Genomic DNA, 18,000 nt, shown 5'->3' with positions numbered 1-18,000 from the left:
ATCCCCAATGGACAATTAACAAGTACCCAAAAGCATCAGTTTATGATAGACTATTTTATTAGCATCTTCTGCTGACATACTAGAATATACTACTGGTATCTGGTACAGTCTGAGCCCCACTACCTTCCATGCCCTGCCTACTTATTTGAGCACCACTCCTCCATTATGCTCATCAACCCACAATATTGAAATCGGGCCAGCTTATTTTAATAATACGAAAATAAATAAATCAGGTTAGCTAGCTTGGTGATCATAATATTGTCAAACTCCCTCTGCTTTTAATAAATAAGGTTTATATTTTTCTGAAGTCAAGCAAAAGAAACTTCAATCAAACTTTTAGAAAAAAAACATATTAGGACATATGATATTCTATAGGATTATTTGAAACTATTGTTCATCATGTAGGTGATGTTATTGATTTTATATTTTGTACGATAATGATCGAAAAGTGCTTTTAACACATGAACATTGGTGCTCTCCATTTTATATAAATAAAGTCGGTGAGACTCCAAAAAATCTAAAATTAAATATGTGCTTACATATATACTTTCCAAAGGCACGAAGAAATTACGGGGCAAAATATGCCAAATTTTAAGCTATACAGAAAAAACAAATTTCTCAGAAAAAACTCAGATTTTCTATACCTATATACATTCACAAAATTTTATTTTTTTCTATAGCTCAAAACATAGTGCAATCTCTAAGAAAACTTTCACACCAATGTTCATGACATGTATATGTATTCATGATTTATGATTTTTTGAAATAGAAAATATACAATTTTAATTTTAAAAACTAGGAGCACTGATGCTCTGGTGCACCAAATCTCCTCTCGATAATGATTTTTAAAAACTTAATCAAACTCTATGTTGTTTAGCTTTTTTAAAAATACAATATAAATCAGAAGTTCAATTCAGCTCCTAGGTGTATATGTTATGTCTACCAAAAAATTATATTTGAAAGTATCGAAAAAATCTTACAAAAAATTCTACATGTACATCTCCATAATATATGTGAGTTTGCCAAGTTTCATAATTTTTTTGTGGTCTATGTAAAAAACAGAAAATTTATCTTGTGAACTGCCTTATTCTCATCATTGAATTTTGTCTTTTTTACACACATCATGATAAGTTGATTTTTTCATGAAATGACTTTGTGAGTGTGTAGCACGTGAAGATGTACGTACAAATTTTTTTATTTCTAATTTTTTAAAATTTTAAAATATACGCAATATGTATTTTAAAATGAAGAGAGTGTATGCTCCCATATTCCAAAACACCACTCCGACTATAAACCTTGTTCACTGAAAGGGAGGTACTATGTAAATCGTAAAAAAATCACGTAGCCTGGGCTGAGCAACCAAGGGCAAATCATTAACATGTGGACGAGGACAGCCCCCGGCTCATATTCAAAAGCCCTTCTTTTCGAAGACAAATGTATTTAAAAAGCCTTGAGACAAACCGGCCAGCTTGGCATCACCCCCAAAGCTCCAGCTAAAAGTTCAGTTTGCTGAGCTATCTGTCACACTAAATTATTGAAACCATTATCGTGCTAACATCATCACTGGCTAGAAAGAAGCATGCATGATTAGGCCTTATATCGATTACATTATGGCCAGGAGCCAACCAGCTGAGAGTTATCTAGAGAGTAAATCTATGGACTACTGGCTTCGGTGAGGTCCCATGTAATGTCAGGACTGAGATCCAGTGCCTTGACACACTCAAGGCACAGATGAACAGTAATATGCCTTGACACCCTTTTGTAAACGTTGGATGCAGAACTTGAGGTTGGATGAGCATGAATAGTTCACAGCTACAGAACCTATCTACAGGACACATGATACAGTGGTTCGTCTACAGTACTGATGCTACAGTATGTGCTACAGTACAAGCGATGCAGTCTTGCATCTGGGTTGTCCATCTTTGATCCAACGGCTTAATGGTCAAGGCACATCACTATTCATCGGTGCCTTGCGTGTGTCAAGGCACTGGATCTCAGTCCGTAATGTCATGGCTTAGCACCTAAGAGTTGACGCTTAGCGCCAGATTAGCTTTTCCTTTCGTTGGAACGCGGAAATTTCGATGGGGTTCTAGCGGGAATGGCTTGTTTCGCGCGTAATTCCTGTGTTGTGGTTTGTGAACTTAGCGTTGAAGAATCAAGAGGGATATCCTCTATGATATGATTAGGGTACGACGACCTTTCTTAATTTCTCTAGAGAAGATTCTTTGTCTACCAGGGAAGATCTCATTGAAGCTACAGGTAAAGGCGTATCTCATATTCTCATTAAAATTATTACATGCTCCATTTATAGAACAGTAATATACTACTAATAATGATAAAAAGAAATTAAAGAAGAAGGAAAAAAAGGATTGGTCAGGGAGAGCTTTGACCTCCCGTGCGATCGAAGAGAGTAACAAGCTACTCTACCTACAACCAGAGAGGTCCCGATCTGTTACCGCGAAGCCGCGCGCCTCACGCCTCCTCAGCTACTTCCCCGCCGGCGGCCGGCCGTTTCGATCACATCACATGACGCTGCAGGAGTTTGGGTTCTCGTCGTCGAAGAGGCGGTACGAGTCCTGGAGCGGCAGCGGGGGCGCCGGCGCCGGCGCGTGCGTCCCCGGCGGGCTGTAGTAGTCCTGGTAGTAGGACTCGGGCGACGCGTGCGGGTACGGCATGTACAGGTACGACGGCGACCACTGCTGCATTGGCTGCCCCTGCTGCGAGTACGCCTCCTGCGGCGGTGGCATCATGTTCATCGACGAGGAGTACCCGTGCTGCGGCTGCGGTGGTTGCTGCTGCATGGAGTACCCCTGCTCCGGCTGCGGCGCGTAGTAGGAGACGCTCGCTTTCGGCTGCGCCATGTGGTAGCTCATCACCGGCTGCGGAGCGTAGTAGGGGCTGTACTCCTGGTGCGCGTGCCGAGGAGGCAGGGACCTGTCGGTCGTGGCGGCGGCGACCTCCTTGGGCTTGCTCTGCTTCTTCTCCTTGGCCTCGCTCTCGCCATTGCTGGCCTCCTTCGCGGGAGCCGCGGCGGCTTCCTTGGCCGGCTCGGTGGCCTTTTCCTTCGCGGGCTCGGCGGACTCGCTCTCGCCGCCGCCCTTCTTTGGCTCGTCGCTTGGTTTCGCCTCCTCTTTCTCAGCCGTCTTCTCTGACTCGGTTTTCTTGTCCTCTGCTTCAATCTTTTTCTCCGAGACTGCCGCCTCCTGCTCCGGCTTCTTCTCCGCGCTCTCGGCCTGCGGCTCCTTCACCGGCTCCTCCGCCTTTTTCTCCGCCGGAGCATCATTCTTGCCGCCGTCCTGAGCAGCAGGCGCCGGCGCCGGGGCCTTGGTCGCGGCGGGCGCAGGCTCGGGGTCCTTGGTAGGCGAGGCGTGCAGGTTCTGCCAGTGCAGGGCCTGCTTGCCCGACTTCTGCAGCCGCTGGATGAGCGTCTGGGCGTCCACGGTGCCCGTCACCGTCACCTTGTGCTGCTGCGCGTCCACCTTCACCTCGTTCACGCCTGAACAACCAAAAACGACGACGGCTCCATTAATCTAAGCCCAAACCGGCACGGAAATGCGACGGAAGGAAGGAGAGGACGAGCGAGGAATCAGAGAGTGACTGTACCTTCGATGGCCTTGAGCACCTTGCGGACCTTCTTCTTGCAGCCATGGCAGTGGATGGACACCCTCAGCACGAAGGTCTGCAGATTCAGGAAGACGGCGTCAGAAATGTTACATTAGCGAGTGAATCTGACGTTTGCCGGCTCAGTCGTCTGACGGGAGAGGTAGCTAGCAAGGGTGGAATGGTGGCGCACCTGTAAGGCCTGTTGACCCGACGCCATGGGAGGAGAGGCGCGCTGCGCTGGAGACTGGTCGCGCTATCTAGCTGCTTGCCTGGGGGTCTCTCGCTGGAATCTGTGGCTCAGCTGACGAATTGTTGGGAACTCAGGGGAGGCCGCATCTCCGGTGGTCTACTTATAGTGGGATGGCAAGAGGCGGATGCGGGGATGGGGCGATGCAGTCCACCACTGACTTCTCGGCCCGGTTGTTATGCTGACTGTGCCAGTATTGTTGCTGGCGGCGGCGGTGGGTACCGGGTACGAGTATCCCTTCCTAGGTACCAGCCGTCGAGAGAGAATTCTACAGCGCTACCTTGTGGTTCCGCCGCACCTGGATTGGACTGGATAATTTGTTAGAAGTCGTTTGGAAGCCATGCTTTCATTTCATTTGTAGCATTTTGAAATAAATACATTTCATTTATATTGTAATTCCAGAAATGAACATTTGTTTGGTTGCCATAGGAATTGCAAATCACAGCACAATTCAATATTGAATTTGTAAATGGTTTCTATAGAGAAACGCAAATGACAGGTCTCAACTTGGAATTGTGTTTACCCATGGCGTCATCTTGCTGGATTTCCTAAACGAAATGACAGCCCAATTCTGTGGCAACCAAACAGCCTACCTATGGAATTCCAAAATGAATTCCATGATTCCAGACCCAAATGATGGATACCAAACGACCTCTTAGGAGTCGTTTGGAAGCCAGGTATTCATTTCATTTGCAGCATTTTGAAATGAATACATGTATTCATTTCATTTATATTGTAATTCCAGAAATGGACACTTGTTTGGTTGCCACAGGAATTGTAAATGACAGTAGAATTCAATATTGAATTTGTTTGGTTGCCACATGAATTGTGAATGATAGGTTTCAGCTCGGAATTGTGATTACACATGGCATCATTTTGCTGGATTTCTCAAATGAAATGATGGCCAATTCTGTGGCAACCAAACAACCCACCTATGGAATTTTAAAATGAATTCCAGGATTTCAGACTCAAATGATGGATACCAAACGACCTCTAATATTTGTTATAATTCCAACGTGAAGATGGTATTATTACTTTAAGTACTATATAAGCTCTTTTGCATGTTCTCTCAAATTTCATCATGCAGACAATATACTTTTCAGTCTGAAAAAATTGAGATATACGGTCCATCTACAGTCACTATTACTAGTACTTTTCTTTCTCAAGTTAATGATTGTTTTTTATTCAACACAACAAACTAACTCAATGATTTCTATTGAAATATGGTCCCTCTATAGTCATTGTTACTACTTTTCTTTCTCAATTTAATTATTGATTTTATTCAACATAGCAAATTTTACTTGACAAGAGCGGTGCAGCCCACCATGGTGTTAAACTTCCCATTCCAAATTTGGATTTTCCCAGCCATCTTATCCTAAAGGTTTTGGAAATCTCTCTTCGAGGGCACCTCACCGAGAGGGTCAAACCAAGGTACTTAGGGGGGAACTAAGCCCTCTCAACTGGGATGCCACAAAGCACATCATCAAGGTCAATGTCACCGCAACAGATAGGCACCACTTGGCTCTTTTGGAGTTCGTGCAAAGATGGGTGACCTCACCAAAGCCATGGAGAATGGATGCAAGGTTTCGTATGCCTTGCTGGAGTGGAGCCACAAAGAGGGCCACATCATCCGCATAAAAGAGATGTCCTCAAGAAGGATCCACGTCTTCTAATGTTGTGGAGAAGGCCATGATTGGTAGCAACCTAGAGAATTTGTGAGAGTGGGTCGATAGGAAGCACGATGAGCGGCGAGAAAGGACCCCCTTGTCCCAATCCACGACCATGCATGATGGGGAGGTTGGCCACCCCATTAAGGAGCACACGGGATGATGAAGCGGTGAGCAACACACATATCCAACTCAGGAATCGACTAGGGAAACCATGTTTTTGGAGAAGGTCGAGGATGTAGTCCCATCCCATGCAAATCAAACGCTTCTCGGATATCAAGCTTGAAGAGAAGAGCCGGTGTTTTTTTCTTGTGGGGCCCTATAGCAAGGTTTTTGACACAGAGGAAAATGATCTAAAGGAGCTCAAAGTAACAACTAAAACTAGGGATTTAATCTAACATAGAAACATGTAGTACTCTGCGACTGGGGACACACCCATCGACTTCATGCACATTGATCCCCTACTTATCCTTCGATATTTAGGACACTTGCAACATCCTGAGAAATCAGAGCCACGAGCTTGAACAATGCTCTCGGAGCCTCGCTGACCTCAGCAGGAACCCTAGCTAGTCTCAAACCGACGGGCCAAATCCTGCAGGGTGTGCACTCCGTGACCACCTGACTAGTGCTGATGATTTCGAGAGTTTGACAGACAAGCGCCTCCACCTTTTTGGCCACTGGCCTTTCCTTGTTATGCTCCTTGATCCTTGCCTTTTGGACCAAAGGATCTCATGAACTCATCTTTGTAACTCATGTGCATGAATACGAGATCACAACACATTCTAACTTAGCACACTAGATGATGAATATATTATTGAGATCAAAACCATGTTAAACCTTAGAAATACACAAACTATGGAGAGATGAGGGCATTGATGGAGATGGCGATGATGGCCGACGCCCGGCGGTGTTCTCCTTCTCCTCCTCTTCCTCTTATGTGTTGATGGTGATGGTGTTGATGAACTATGGAGGTGTCAAGGTGGCAGGGCTCTGCCGTGTGGAGGTGTGTATGATAGTGGATCTTGTGTAGGTTGTACCTTCCTTTAATAGTCCTAGGAGGGGCTTTAATGCTCCCGCGATTGACCTTAACACCTAAGGAAAGTCCAAAAACAAACGGGGACGAAATCCATGGTGAAACGCATCAGTTTCAGACATTTGCATCACCCATAATGCGGTGTACGGTCATCCGTATGGTCATGGATGAATGTACCACTCGTCATTAAGTTCTAAGGATAATGCAGTAATTTAGGTGACATTTCTTCATACGAACTCTGATTTAGGTGTTCACCGGCTCGTTGGATTCGTATGGACGAGGGATACAACACCATGGAATTGAATCTTTATTATCTCATGATGGAAAAATTGGGTTCTTGGGTTCCTTCCACCCTTGAAATGGCTAAGTCCTGGTGCATGTGACTCATCCATATTGCGTCCTCGTGGTCCCTTTCTTCATGCTTTATCCATAAAGGTTCAAAACACTTACACTCACATCAAAGACAAGTAAAAATGATAAAATCCTAATAAAAATATGAGTTGTATAAATTTCTCATGAAAATGACTCAATACTCTAGGACATAGTTAAAGCTAGATTGAGCATGTTAATGAGTTAATGAAAACTATTTTTTATTTTTGGACTCATCAACATCCCCCCCCCCCAGCTAAACCCTTGCTCGTCCCGAGCAAGATGGTTTATGTGATGACCCAGCGTACCACTGCATGGTGTAGTACACAAGTCGTTGACATAACACAAGTGAAACACCGTTCCACTCATATTACATCTCTCAGAGTGGTACAACAGAAACATATGCGAGTCCAAGGTATGTCTATAGAAGTACACACGAACTGTTTACATAAGATCCACACAGCCTCCTACTTTACAGTGAGGTAAAACTTCAAATAAAGCTCCAGAAGAACAACTCGTAGTCTATCTTATTGCTAACTCAAGTTTAAGAGCTACTTGGCTTGCTATAGAATTCTAGCTACTTAGGTGCTAGGATTAGGGAAAGGTTCCCTTCTATTACTAGTCTAGGTTTCCATAATAGCTGATGCAGAAGTTGACTCCATTGACTTCATTGTTTGGATTCTTCATCTTGTTGCAGTTGACTCCTTTGTCTTAGAGTTCCACGGTAGTTTCTCCTTCGGTGCTTCCATCTAAGAAGGGGGTTCAAATGGGATAGAATGAGTACGAGCGTACTCAGCAAGTTCATATTAGGAAATATGTGTATCATGCACTAGCTACAGCCATAGACCAGAAAGTCATAGGCCAATGCAAGTTTTCATAAACATTTCTTCAAAAGGTTTATTTTATTCTGAAAACTATGCCCGTCAGTCTTCACAGGTTGAACAGAACTTCGTGGAGTTCCTTTCCTGCCGCGTTCGCGATTCCCTTCCGAACAGGAGTGACAAATACAATTCAGTATCCTCTGCAGAGGTGCGTTACTTTTCCCATAAGAGACCTTATCCTTGATACCTATCCGAGATGCATGCTCGTCCACACTTCCTTGGTGTGGAGCCAGGTGTAAGATCCAAGCCAATCACTGCCTTCTCCGCGACCCTGCAAACCCACCCTTTTGTCCAACCGTACACCCCCAGTAGACTTCCCCCGATAATACGGCTTTACTCACGGTGTACTCCGGACAATCCATCATAGATGGTAGAGCTTAACATCACTAATGGATGGGATTTAAAAGGATATCCCAACCTATTGCGGCAGTGCCTCCAACACCCCACCGGCTCTACCAATCCGTTGGCGTGCAGAAGGGAAAAGATACAGCTGACTTCCCCAGAGCCATTATAGATCTTATGGTCAACGCGATATGTACGGCGCTAGAATCACTGGACGGCATTGGTAATTAATCCTAGGGTGATATAACCCATGCAATGGAACCTCCACCATATCAACACATACCATGGTTCCATTGCCCACCACATAGTCATATTCATAATTGTAAAATAATACCTTGCTTTTCAATGCATGAGTGATAAGTATAGTACTTTGCATATAGTTTGATACAAATAATCAAATGACATGAGCAAGCGATGAACTTGCCTTTCTTGACTGCAAGATTATGCAGGCAAAAGCTTTGATACGTGAGAACTCCAAATGCTGAAATACCATCATCATCCGGTAAGGACAATGTTTAAAGAACTGGCAAAGATGCTATAATGCATAGTATGAGATGCAATCGTCCCGAGCGTAACCTAACCTTGAAGATTTAGGATGTATGAGTTGTAAAGATTTCTTTAGGATTGGTTGCACCTTTAGAATGGTTCTCAAACAAGGTTCTTATTAGGGTTTGGTTATATTAGCATCATAACCAAGTGATATAAGACATCATAACAATCATACACATAAATAATAGTGGTGGAATAATATGTAAGAACAATTGTCAATTTTTAAGTTCTATAGAACATGGTTGATGATTACTTGTATTATACTTCAAAAGAATAACTTTTGAAGAACATGTTGTTTAAGAAATAATTAGTATTTCAAAGAAGGATTAGGGCTTCTAAGGTTTGATTGCCATTTGTACTTCAAAAGAATAACTTTTGAAGAATAGGTTAAATAAGAACAAGAACTATTATAATTAGGGGCTATGGCTTCTAGGGTTTACTTATTAGATTCATTTAGTTCTCTAATAGGAACTAGTTGGATTGTTAAATAGAATTGGTCTATACATAGCAAGTATTAACAATTTATTACTATGGTTGATTATGGGTATCATATCAAAGAATGATGGTCAACGTGTTGCCATAAGTTAGGGTTTACTATGGCTTCACATTTGTTTCACTAAGTAATGCTTAATAGCTTCTAAATTAGATGGTTTATCTCTTCCTGAATATGGTTCAGTGGAATAGGAGCATGTGATGTGTATTACTACACAAAACATTGGTACTAGGATTGATCTCCATGGTTCTTCTAGGGTTTGATGGTTTAGGAGGATTCCAATGGTGTGGTATTTAGGATTGATGATCAATGGTGCTATCATATTATCAAGCTAGGGTTTGCTCCTAGGTGACACTAGTGGATCATATAGGTTTAATTAGAAAGCAAAAACATGAAATAATGATCGCATGTGAATTGGTTTTATTTTAGTAGATCACAAACATGGATTCATTTGTTGTTAATTAGGGTTCTATGAGTATAGGTGAAATTCAGATAATTATATGAGATAAACAACTAGGATTTTAGAGTTGGTTCTAATATGGAATGATCACATAAAATAACGGGACCAAAGTTCTTACTTATATTAGAACTAGGTTTTTAATTTGTGTTACAATTCTTAAAATAAGAATTGGTGATAGATTTGAAATCATTAATAACTTTGAAATAGAAACAATAATGAGTTTAACATTATATTACTTTTTAAAAGACTTAATAAAATATGATAAATACTATTAGGGTTTAGGATTTTAATTAATAGTTGAAGTATTTATCAATTAGGATTTTCATATGATTAAACATAATCATCAAGAAATATTTGTTGTTTTATATGGCATCTTAAGGTGAAGTAATATTTAATGTTTTCTTCATGTGAAGAATTGAAACAAGATTTTATCTACTTAGTTTTTAGGTTTTAATAGTTTAAAATTTAAAATTTGGTTTTCTAAAATTTTAGAGGAAATTCATATTGTTGTTCTTTTAAACTTTAAGTATTTGTTTTCTATTTTATTTATAGAGGTCATTTTATGATACTCAATTCTATTTATTGTTTTCTTTTATATTTTCTTAAATGTTTAAAAGATTTCTCAAAAAAAAAACCAATAAAAAAAATAAGATTAAAAATAGACCAAGTGGTCTGTTGGGCTGGCCCAATTGATTTGGCACAAACCAGGCCCGGGTCGGTTGGGTCTAACCCAACCCAACCCCCACTCTCTCGCTCACCTCTCTCTCACACACGCATGCACACGGTCACCGCCTACCTCTCTTCTCTCTCGTGACCACCATGCCCCCGCGGCGGCGCCGCTCGCCCCCGGCCGCTCCTGACCAACCCCGGCACCGGTGAGTTAGGGCTTTTGGTCGCCTCGACGAACTCTACCACCCCCCTAGGTTGATTTGGCCGCTGTGTCTCTAGCGGTTGCCTCGAACCCGAAACCCTAGCCGGACATCGGCGGCTAGTCTGGCCGCCACCGACCCCTTCAGGCTCCGGTGAGCTGTTGCTGCCCTAACGCCACCTTGTGGTCCTTCTTCCCCAACCCCATCGCCTCCTTTCTGCATCCCCGTCGCTGGCCTCGAGCCCCAGCTCGACTGCCCCGACGCCACTGACCTCCTCCTGGTTCCCTGCGTCGATCTCCTCTGTGTGACGATGGTGTTGCTGTGGTGGTGGTGCTTCTGTGAGTTGCGGTGCTCGACAACGATGGACGGTGCCATAGACGCAACCTCGGCGTCGGTGTACTGGTGGTGCTGTCGCTGCCCTCACTGCATCCTCGACCTCGACGCCGGCAGGACGGCGTCGCCGACGCAACCCCGGCGTCAACTGCTACGTCTACTCCTCTATCCCACTGTGAGCTACTCATACCCTCTTTCCCTCTCTCTCTGTCTCTCAGTATTCTATATGGCTATGGATTTGTTGGCCAAACATTTGGGTGTGCTTAACCCGATTGCTGCATGTTCATGTTGATTATCAAATGATATTTCTGTTAAATTATCTAGTGTCTTGTGCTTGATCCAAGGCCTCAACTTGGATAAATGAATCATCCCAGCCTGTATAATTATGTCACTGATGATCTGTGATTTCTATAGACAACACTATCTATGATTAAAGGATTATGCTGCTGGTATGATATTTGCTTGTAGCTGTTTAATAAGACAGTGAATCGATGCGAGCAATGATTCCTAGCTAGATTAACTAGGAAAATGATTTGAATTCATTTGGTATGAATTGCAAGTGTGTGTGGCTATTTGTTGGGTTGTACTGTCCACATGACAGTGGTTAATTGGATGAATTCAGTTATATTTTTGTGTAGATTCCTGTTGAGTTCAGACACAAGTACTGATACATGAAGGTGGATTATTTACTTGATGAACTGTGGTTGAGCTTGTATGCATATTTATGATAATTTTACTGGAGATTTGAGATGATCCATTAATTGTCTGTGATTCATTATGTGTGGAGCAAAGTTAATTATGTGGTCATCCCCTGATGGGTTTACTACTGCTGCTACTTGGGGTTCTACTTGGTTGGCCTGGAACTTATTTTCTGGACCCCAAGTAATTCCTGGAGATTGTAGATTTGTTAAGGAAAGCTGTGTTGTGTAATGATTTTTAAGAACAGATGCTGTTGCTTGATTCATTGACCCTGCCTGTGATGCAAAGGCTGAGGCACAATCTTAATAAGAACAGATGCTATTTATGTGGCTTTTTTAATTCTCTAGGATGATTTAGCATAGCAACACTATGCTAAACTGAGAGAAATAAATCTTTCCAATCCTCCTAGATAAAAATCTAGTGGAAGGGTGGTTGGATTTACTTACTTCGCAGGTTACCCTTCTTTTTCTCCCCATGATCATGCGAAAGCTAAGAACAGATGCTACCTGATCTACTTATCCTATTATTGGTTTCTACCTGATGCACTTTGTAGCTTGTTAGCTGGTTCTTCTGGCTACTGAGATATACTGCTTCTTGTAGCATGCCTTCTCCTCCTTGCTTCTTGATCTGCTTCATATGATCTATTTGTTGATCTTGGGCTCTAGTTGATCTGCATGTATTCTGCTAGATCTGCTGCTGCTATGAGATGGATTTGGCTGGATGAACTACTGATTTATTTGGCTGAAGTGTGTGTGATCAAAAATGTTGGTGTTGCTGTTACACTGCTTTGGTAGAGGCTGAGCCAAATGGTTTGGCTAGCTGTGGCTGTGTTGTTTATATAGTGTTGGCTATTTGCTGTGAGGGTGACAACACACAGTTTGCATGTGTTGAGTAAGCTGCTTGGGGTGACATCACCTGATAGTACAAGTTTCAATGTTGGTTTGCTTTTCCTCTTGTGCAAGGTACCTCAGGTTGATCTTATCCCTTGCCTGACCATGCCTTGCCTTATTTTGGTACTGCCAAGTGTTAATTCTCATGGGCTGCTACATGTGAGCTTTGCATTATAATCTGTGGGATTAATTTGTGTGGCTAATGATCATTCATCTTGACCATCTAATGTCAATGGTGAATTACTTTATTTAAATCATGTGGGCTTGCTTAAATAGGAACTTGGTTAGGTTAGAGGGATTAATTGGTTGCCTTTGTTGCCTAAAATAAGTGGATCAAATATTGTTGCCCTTTTCTCTTATTTGACATGGATCAAATGTTGTTACTTGTCCCTGTTGCCTATTTGCTCATTGATGCCAAATGATATAGAATGATACATTGATCCCTCTTATGATCCAGAGATGATACATAATTCCCAAAGCTGCCTATAAACTGAAATTGATCCCTCTAATCCACAATTTAGATATTAGAACAAGTTTCTAATATCTAGTAGTCCAGTTCCAATACCAAAATGCCTCATCTTTGATGATGGCGACATTTTAACCATAACAATTTGTTTTCCTTTTGTCTTTGTTTTATTTTTCTTTTGCAGTAAATGAAGACAAGGATTGAGAAGATGAAGATTTAGTCTTAGGGTTTCCTTTTCATTATTTTGTAATTTTCCATTTTGTATTCTCATATTTCTTGTGTAACTTGTAATATTATAATAAGTGTTGTAATAATATTTATGTGAACTGTTATTTGTAATATTTGTTTCTCATTTATATTTATTGTTACTTTGCATTTATATAATTGTTTAGAATTCAAATTCCAATTCAAGATCTTGTTTGAATTCTGTCTTCCATATTTGAATTTGAATTCAAACTGCTTCCCTTGAAAATATAATAAATCTACAAAGGTTATGTCGAAATTTATCGCACTTGTGTGGATGACACACATCAATTCCATCGACACAAGAGAAACCTCGATCACTTTGTGTTTTAGATGAACGCGCGAAAATCCCCCGGATTTTCTATGCATGAATGCAGTGCACACTCTCGTGTTCTCTCTTTTTCTTGCCTCTAAACCTGGGATATTACAGTTTATAAACCGATGCTTTCATCTAGATCAAAATAAGATAGCTTATATTTTTATAAAAGTCATCACAAGCTCGGTTATATGTATATAAATTCGCAAGGATTTCTATGCCGCATGTCAAAGTTCAAATCTTTCTTCGAAGAAAAATTGTGATCATCCTATTTCTCTTTATTTTTCTATCTTTTTTATTTTTTCAATTGTGGTGGTACACATAGTTGTCAAGCATAAATAGAAATAATGTTATTCAGTTCTACACACTCCATCTATCAAATCAAGGCTCTACAAATTACAAAATTTTAGTTTTTGTACTCCTAGAACATTTATTTCTTAGTAATGAGATCATGCCAAAAGATTTGAACGTTACTGAATGGATCGTAGCGAACAAGAGGGGGTGTGAATGGCGCTACAACAAGTTTTAGCCTTTTTCAATTTTTAGTGCAACGGAAGATAAAGGTTATAGCTTTAGCGATAGCGGTGTTCCTACAATGATCCTAGGACAAGTGCAACAAACAAAGGAATCAACAAGATAGTAAGAGTAAGGAGCGAGACAACCGGAGGGCGTGGAGACGAGGCGAGGTTTGTTTCCCGCAGTTCCTTCCACAATAGGAAGTACGTCTGCGTTGAGGAGGTGCTAGTCTCACACAAGAGACTAGACGGCCACACCACGAAGGAAGGCCTCACCTTCTTCCTCGAGAGAGCTCCACGAAGGTGCTCCCCCTTCTCCACTAAGGCACCGGTCGAGGTGGTGATTCCTTCACAAGGTTGGGCGAGCTCCACACACAAGGAGGCTCCCAACACCCTATGGAGCTAGTACATCACCAAGCTAGCCTCCATAGCTGCACTTTCTCCAATGTCCCACCATAGGAACCCTACCACCAAGATCCACTAGGGAATAGCTAGTATTGGTGAAATCTCTCTTGGTAGAACTATAGATCGGGGTCTCCTCCACCACTCCTCAAGGTTTGGGCAAGATTGGTTGGATGGTTGGGGAGATCCTCAAGGTTTTGGCTCAGCAACAATGGAGGAGAGAGAGAGGAGAGATAAAAATGAGTTGGGGAAGAAGGGGTCCTTAAATAGGCTCCTCCAAATCCAACCGTTATGCCCAGTTTTCGCCTAAGCGGTACTACCGCTTTGGGCAAGCGGTACTACCGCTCTGAGTTCGAAATCCACAGATCTGGTCCACGTGGACGCAGAGCAGTACTACCGCTCGCGGTACCGCTCGAGGTACCGCAATGCGGTCCAAACCTTACTGGATCCAAAGCGGTACCAGAGCGGTACTGCCGTAACTAGTTTACGGTACCTGACCGGTACCATGGGCGGTACTACCGCTCGTAAGCGGTACTACTGCTCCAGGTACCGCAGAGGTACCGCAACTCGTACTGTGGGTCAATTTCAGCGCAGAACTCAGAGCGGTACCGTGGGGCGGTACCTATAGGGGTAGCGGTACTACCGCTACAGGCACCGGTAGTACCGGCCTGGCTAAAACTGGTTTTCTCCCTTTTTTCTCTCCAGCCATGACACCTCACGATACACACACAAAACCAGAAAACCTATACACTACGCTTCAGTCTTCCGATCTTGACGTGTCCAGCGAGGTCACCGTGCACTTGCAAATCTAACAATGATACTCAAGGCACACGGTGAGATTACTCAGGTGTTGTCATCAAACACACAAAACCCGGGGTTTAGACTTTGCTCTTTCAATCCCCCCCTTTTTGGTGTTTGATGACAACACAAGACTTTACAATAACATATGATATTATGATGAGATACTTAGATTTGCAAAAACTCGACGGAGATCTCCCTACACATGTGCATATCATGAATATGTATTTGAATACAAATACACATGTTCTAGAGGCATCACTCCCCCTAGTTTTTACAAACCAAGCACATATGCAACACGGATAATTGACATGTTCAAATAGCATATGCACAATATGGAGGCAACATAAGATCATGTAAGGAGATTTGGGTGAAGTTATCATACCATAGCCTTGGGAATACCCAAACTCACCGTACGATGCCTCCATATAGTTGTTGATGTAGCCACAAGAAAAGATAAGCAACTAGGAACAAAAGGCTACAAACAATAAAGGTCCCCATACACATAGGAACTTCTCCCCCTTTGGCATCGGAACATCAAAAAGGAGGGTAAAGAAACTAGAAGGATGGAGAAAAAGAACATGCAACCAAGCTTGCAAAAACCAAAAGGGAAAACAAGCTTGAATGAGGTTCTCCAAAAACATGAAGAAAAAGATAGCAAAGAAGAAGGACAAAAAGAAGGTCACAAAGAAACACAAAGAACCGAAAAACTCCTCAAAGAGGAGGTTGGTGGCCGAAGCCACCATGTAAGAGTCTAGTAGTATGAGGTCGCGTAGATGTATCTAGGACTCACGGACTACAACTCAACATGAAGCTCATAAGTCACTCAATTGAAGAATATCATATGTTTTGGATTTCTTTATGCATTATGGGGGGAGGGATAGCTCAATAGATTTAAACCGCACTCCCCCTATGTTCATGCGTTCCTTTCATCGAGATATAAAGGTTAGGAGTGGTATGTGCGCACGACGGTCAAGCAAAGTTCGATGGATCAATGATATTTAGCTCATGCCTCAACTCAATGAAACGCTTCTCATCCAAGGGCTTCGTGAAGATGTCCGCCAATTGCTCCTTGGTACCAATGTAGGATAGTACAATATCTCCGCGAGCAATGTGATCCCGGATGAAGTGGTTCTGTATCTCAATGTGCTTCGTCTTGCCATGAAGAACCGGATTGTAGGCGATCTTGATTGCGCTCTCATTGTCACGCAAAAGAGGCACCTTGCTATACTCGAGTCCATAATCCCGCAAGGTTTGCCTCATCCACAAGATTTGAGCACAACTACTTGCCGCGGCAATATACTCGGCTTCCGCGGTGGAGACGGAGACACAATTTTGCTTCTTCGAGGACCAACACACCAAAGATCTTCCAAGAAAGTGATAAGCTCCGGATGTAGACTTCCTATCAACCTTGTCGCCCGCCCAATCGGAGTCGGTGAAACCAACCAAAGCAAAGTCCGTGTCCCTTGGGTACCATAGTCCGAAGTGTGGGGTATCAACTGAATATCGAAAGATCCTTTTGACCGCCACAATGTGGCTTTCCTTCGGGCTTGCTTGAAACCGTGCACACATACCAACGCTTAACATTATATCCGGGCGAGAGGCACAAAGGTAAAGAAGCGAACCTATCATCGAACGGTAGAGCTTGGGATCCACCGCCTTGCCGGTCTCGTCAAGGGAGAGTTGACACTTGAGATGCATCGGAGTTCCAATGCCTTTGGTGTCCTTCATATCAAAGCGCTTGAGCATGTCTTGGAGGTACTTTGCTTGATTGATGAAGGTGCCTTGTCGCATTTGCTTGATCTCGAACCCAAGAAAGTACTTGAGTTCACCCATCATTGACATCTCAAACCTATTTGTCATCAACATAGCAAACTCATCATTGAATTTTGTGTTAGTCGAGCCAAATATGATGTCATCTACATAGAGTTGGCATACGAAAAGCTCCCCATTGACTTTCTTAGTAAAAAGAGTGGGATCAATTTTCCCCACTTCAAAACCACGGTCTTCAAGCAACTCCTTTAGATGCTCATACCAAGCTCTAGGAGCTTGTTTGAGTCCATATAGGGACTTTTTGAGCTTGAAGACATGGTCCGGGAAGTGAGGGTCCTCGAACCCCGGGGGTTGCTTCACATATACCTCCTCATGTAAGGACCATTAAGAAAAGCACTCTTAACATCCATTTGTTGCAACTTGAAGCCATGATGAGAGGCAAAGGCCAAAAGGATACGGATGGACTCAAGCCTTGCAACGGGTGCAAAGGTTTCACCAAAGTCCACGCCTTCGACTTGAGAATAGCCTTGTGCCACCAATCTTGCTTTGTTGCGGATGACCATGCCACTTTCATCTTGCTTGTTCTTGAAAACCCATTTGGTGCCGATAACATTGCGGCAATGATCGGGTCACTTCATAAGTGTCCACACATCATTCCTCTTGAAGTTGTTGAGTTCCTCTTGCATTGCATTCAACCAATCGGGATCTTCAAGAGCTTCATTAACTTTGAGTGGTTCCGCCATAGAGACGAAGGCGTGGTGCTCACAAAAGTTTGCTAGTTGCCTCCGGGTGGTTACTTTGCTCTTTAGATCACCAATGATATTACGTAAGGAATGAGACTTGAGACGCAAGTGTCTTGTAGTAGGATCTTCACGGCGAGTGTCGGCTAAAGGAGAAGATTCTTGTGAGTCCTCTTGGCCTTCATCACGGTTTAGGTCCTCTCCTTGACCTCCATTGTTGTTGAAATAGGCATCATCATCATGAGAGCCGGATGGCTCGGGGGTACTAGGAATACTATTGTCCATAAAGATTATCCCCGAACCACTCGGAGA

The 18,000-nt window shown here is 42.8% G+C and overlaps 1 protein-coding gene across 1 annotated transcript; it reads right to left on the bottom strand.

Annotated features, from left to right (window-relative positions):
- Nucleotides 1-2,247: 2,247 nt before the first annotated feature.
- Nucleotides 2,248-3,948, bottom strand: LOC127331613 (uncharacterized). The gene is made up of 3 exons (XM_051357787.2): nucleotides 3,794-3,948; nucleotides 3,604-3,679; nucleotides 2,248-3,496 (listed from the first exon to the last, which is right to left on the bottom strand). The coding sequence occupies exons 1-3, from the start codon at nucleotides 3,818-3,820 to the stop codon at nucleotides 2,523-2,525; spliced, it is 1,077 nt and encodes a 358-aa protein (XP_051213747.1). The 5' UTR covers nucleotides 3,821-3,948; the 3' UTR covers nucleotides 2,248-2,522.
- Between the last annotated feature and the right edge of the window lie 14,052 nt (nucleotides 3,949-18,000).

This window comes from Lolium perenne, chromosome 4, assembly GCF_019359855.2.
Source record: "Lolium perenne isolate Kyuss_39 chromosome 4, Kyuss_2.0, whole genome shotgun sequence".
NCBI classification, from domain to species: Eukaryota; Viridiplantae; Streptophyta; class Magnoliopsida; order Poales; family Poaceae; genus Lolium; species Lolium perenne.
This window is presented reverse-complemented; position numbering and strand designations above follow the sequence as displayed.

Coding starts and splice junctions, on each gene's coding strand:
- LOC127331613 (XM_051357787.2), bottom strand. CDS start 3,820: ATGGCGTCGGGTCAACAGGCCTTACAG. Junction 3,680..3,793: donor CGGGTCAACAGGCCTTACAG/GTGCGCCACCAT, acceptor CTGAATCTGCAG/ACCTTCGTGCTGAGGGTGTC. Junction 3,497..3,603: donor GGTGCTCAAGGCCATCGAAG/GTACAGTCACTC, acceptor TTGGTTGTTCAG/GCGTGAACGAGGTGAAGGTG.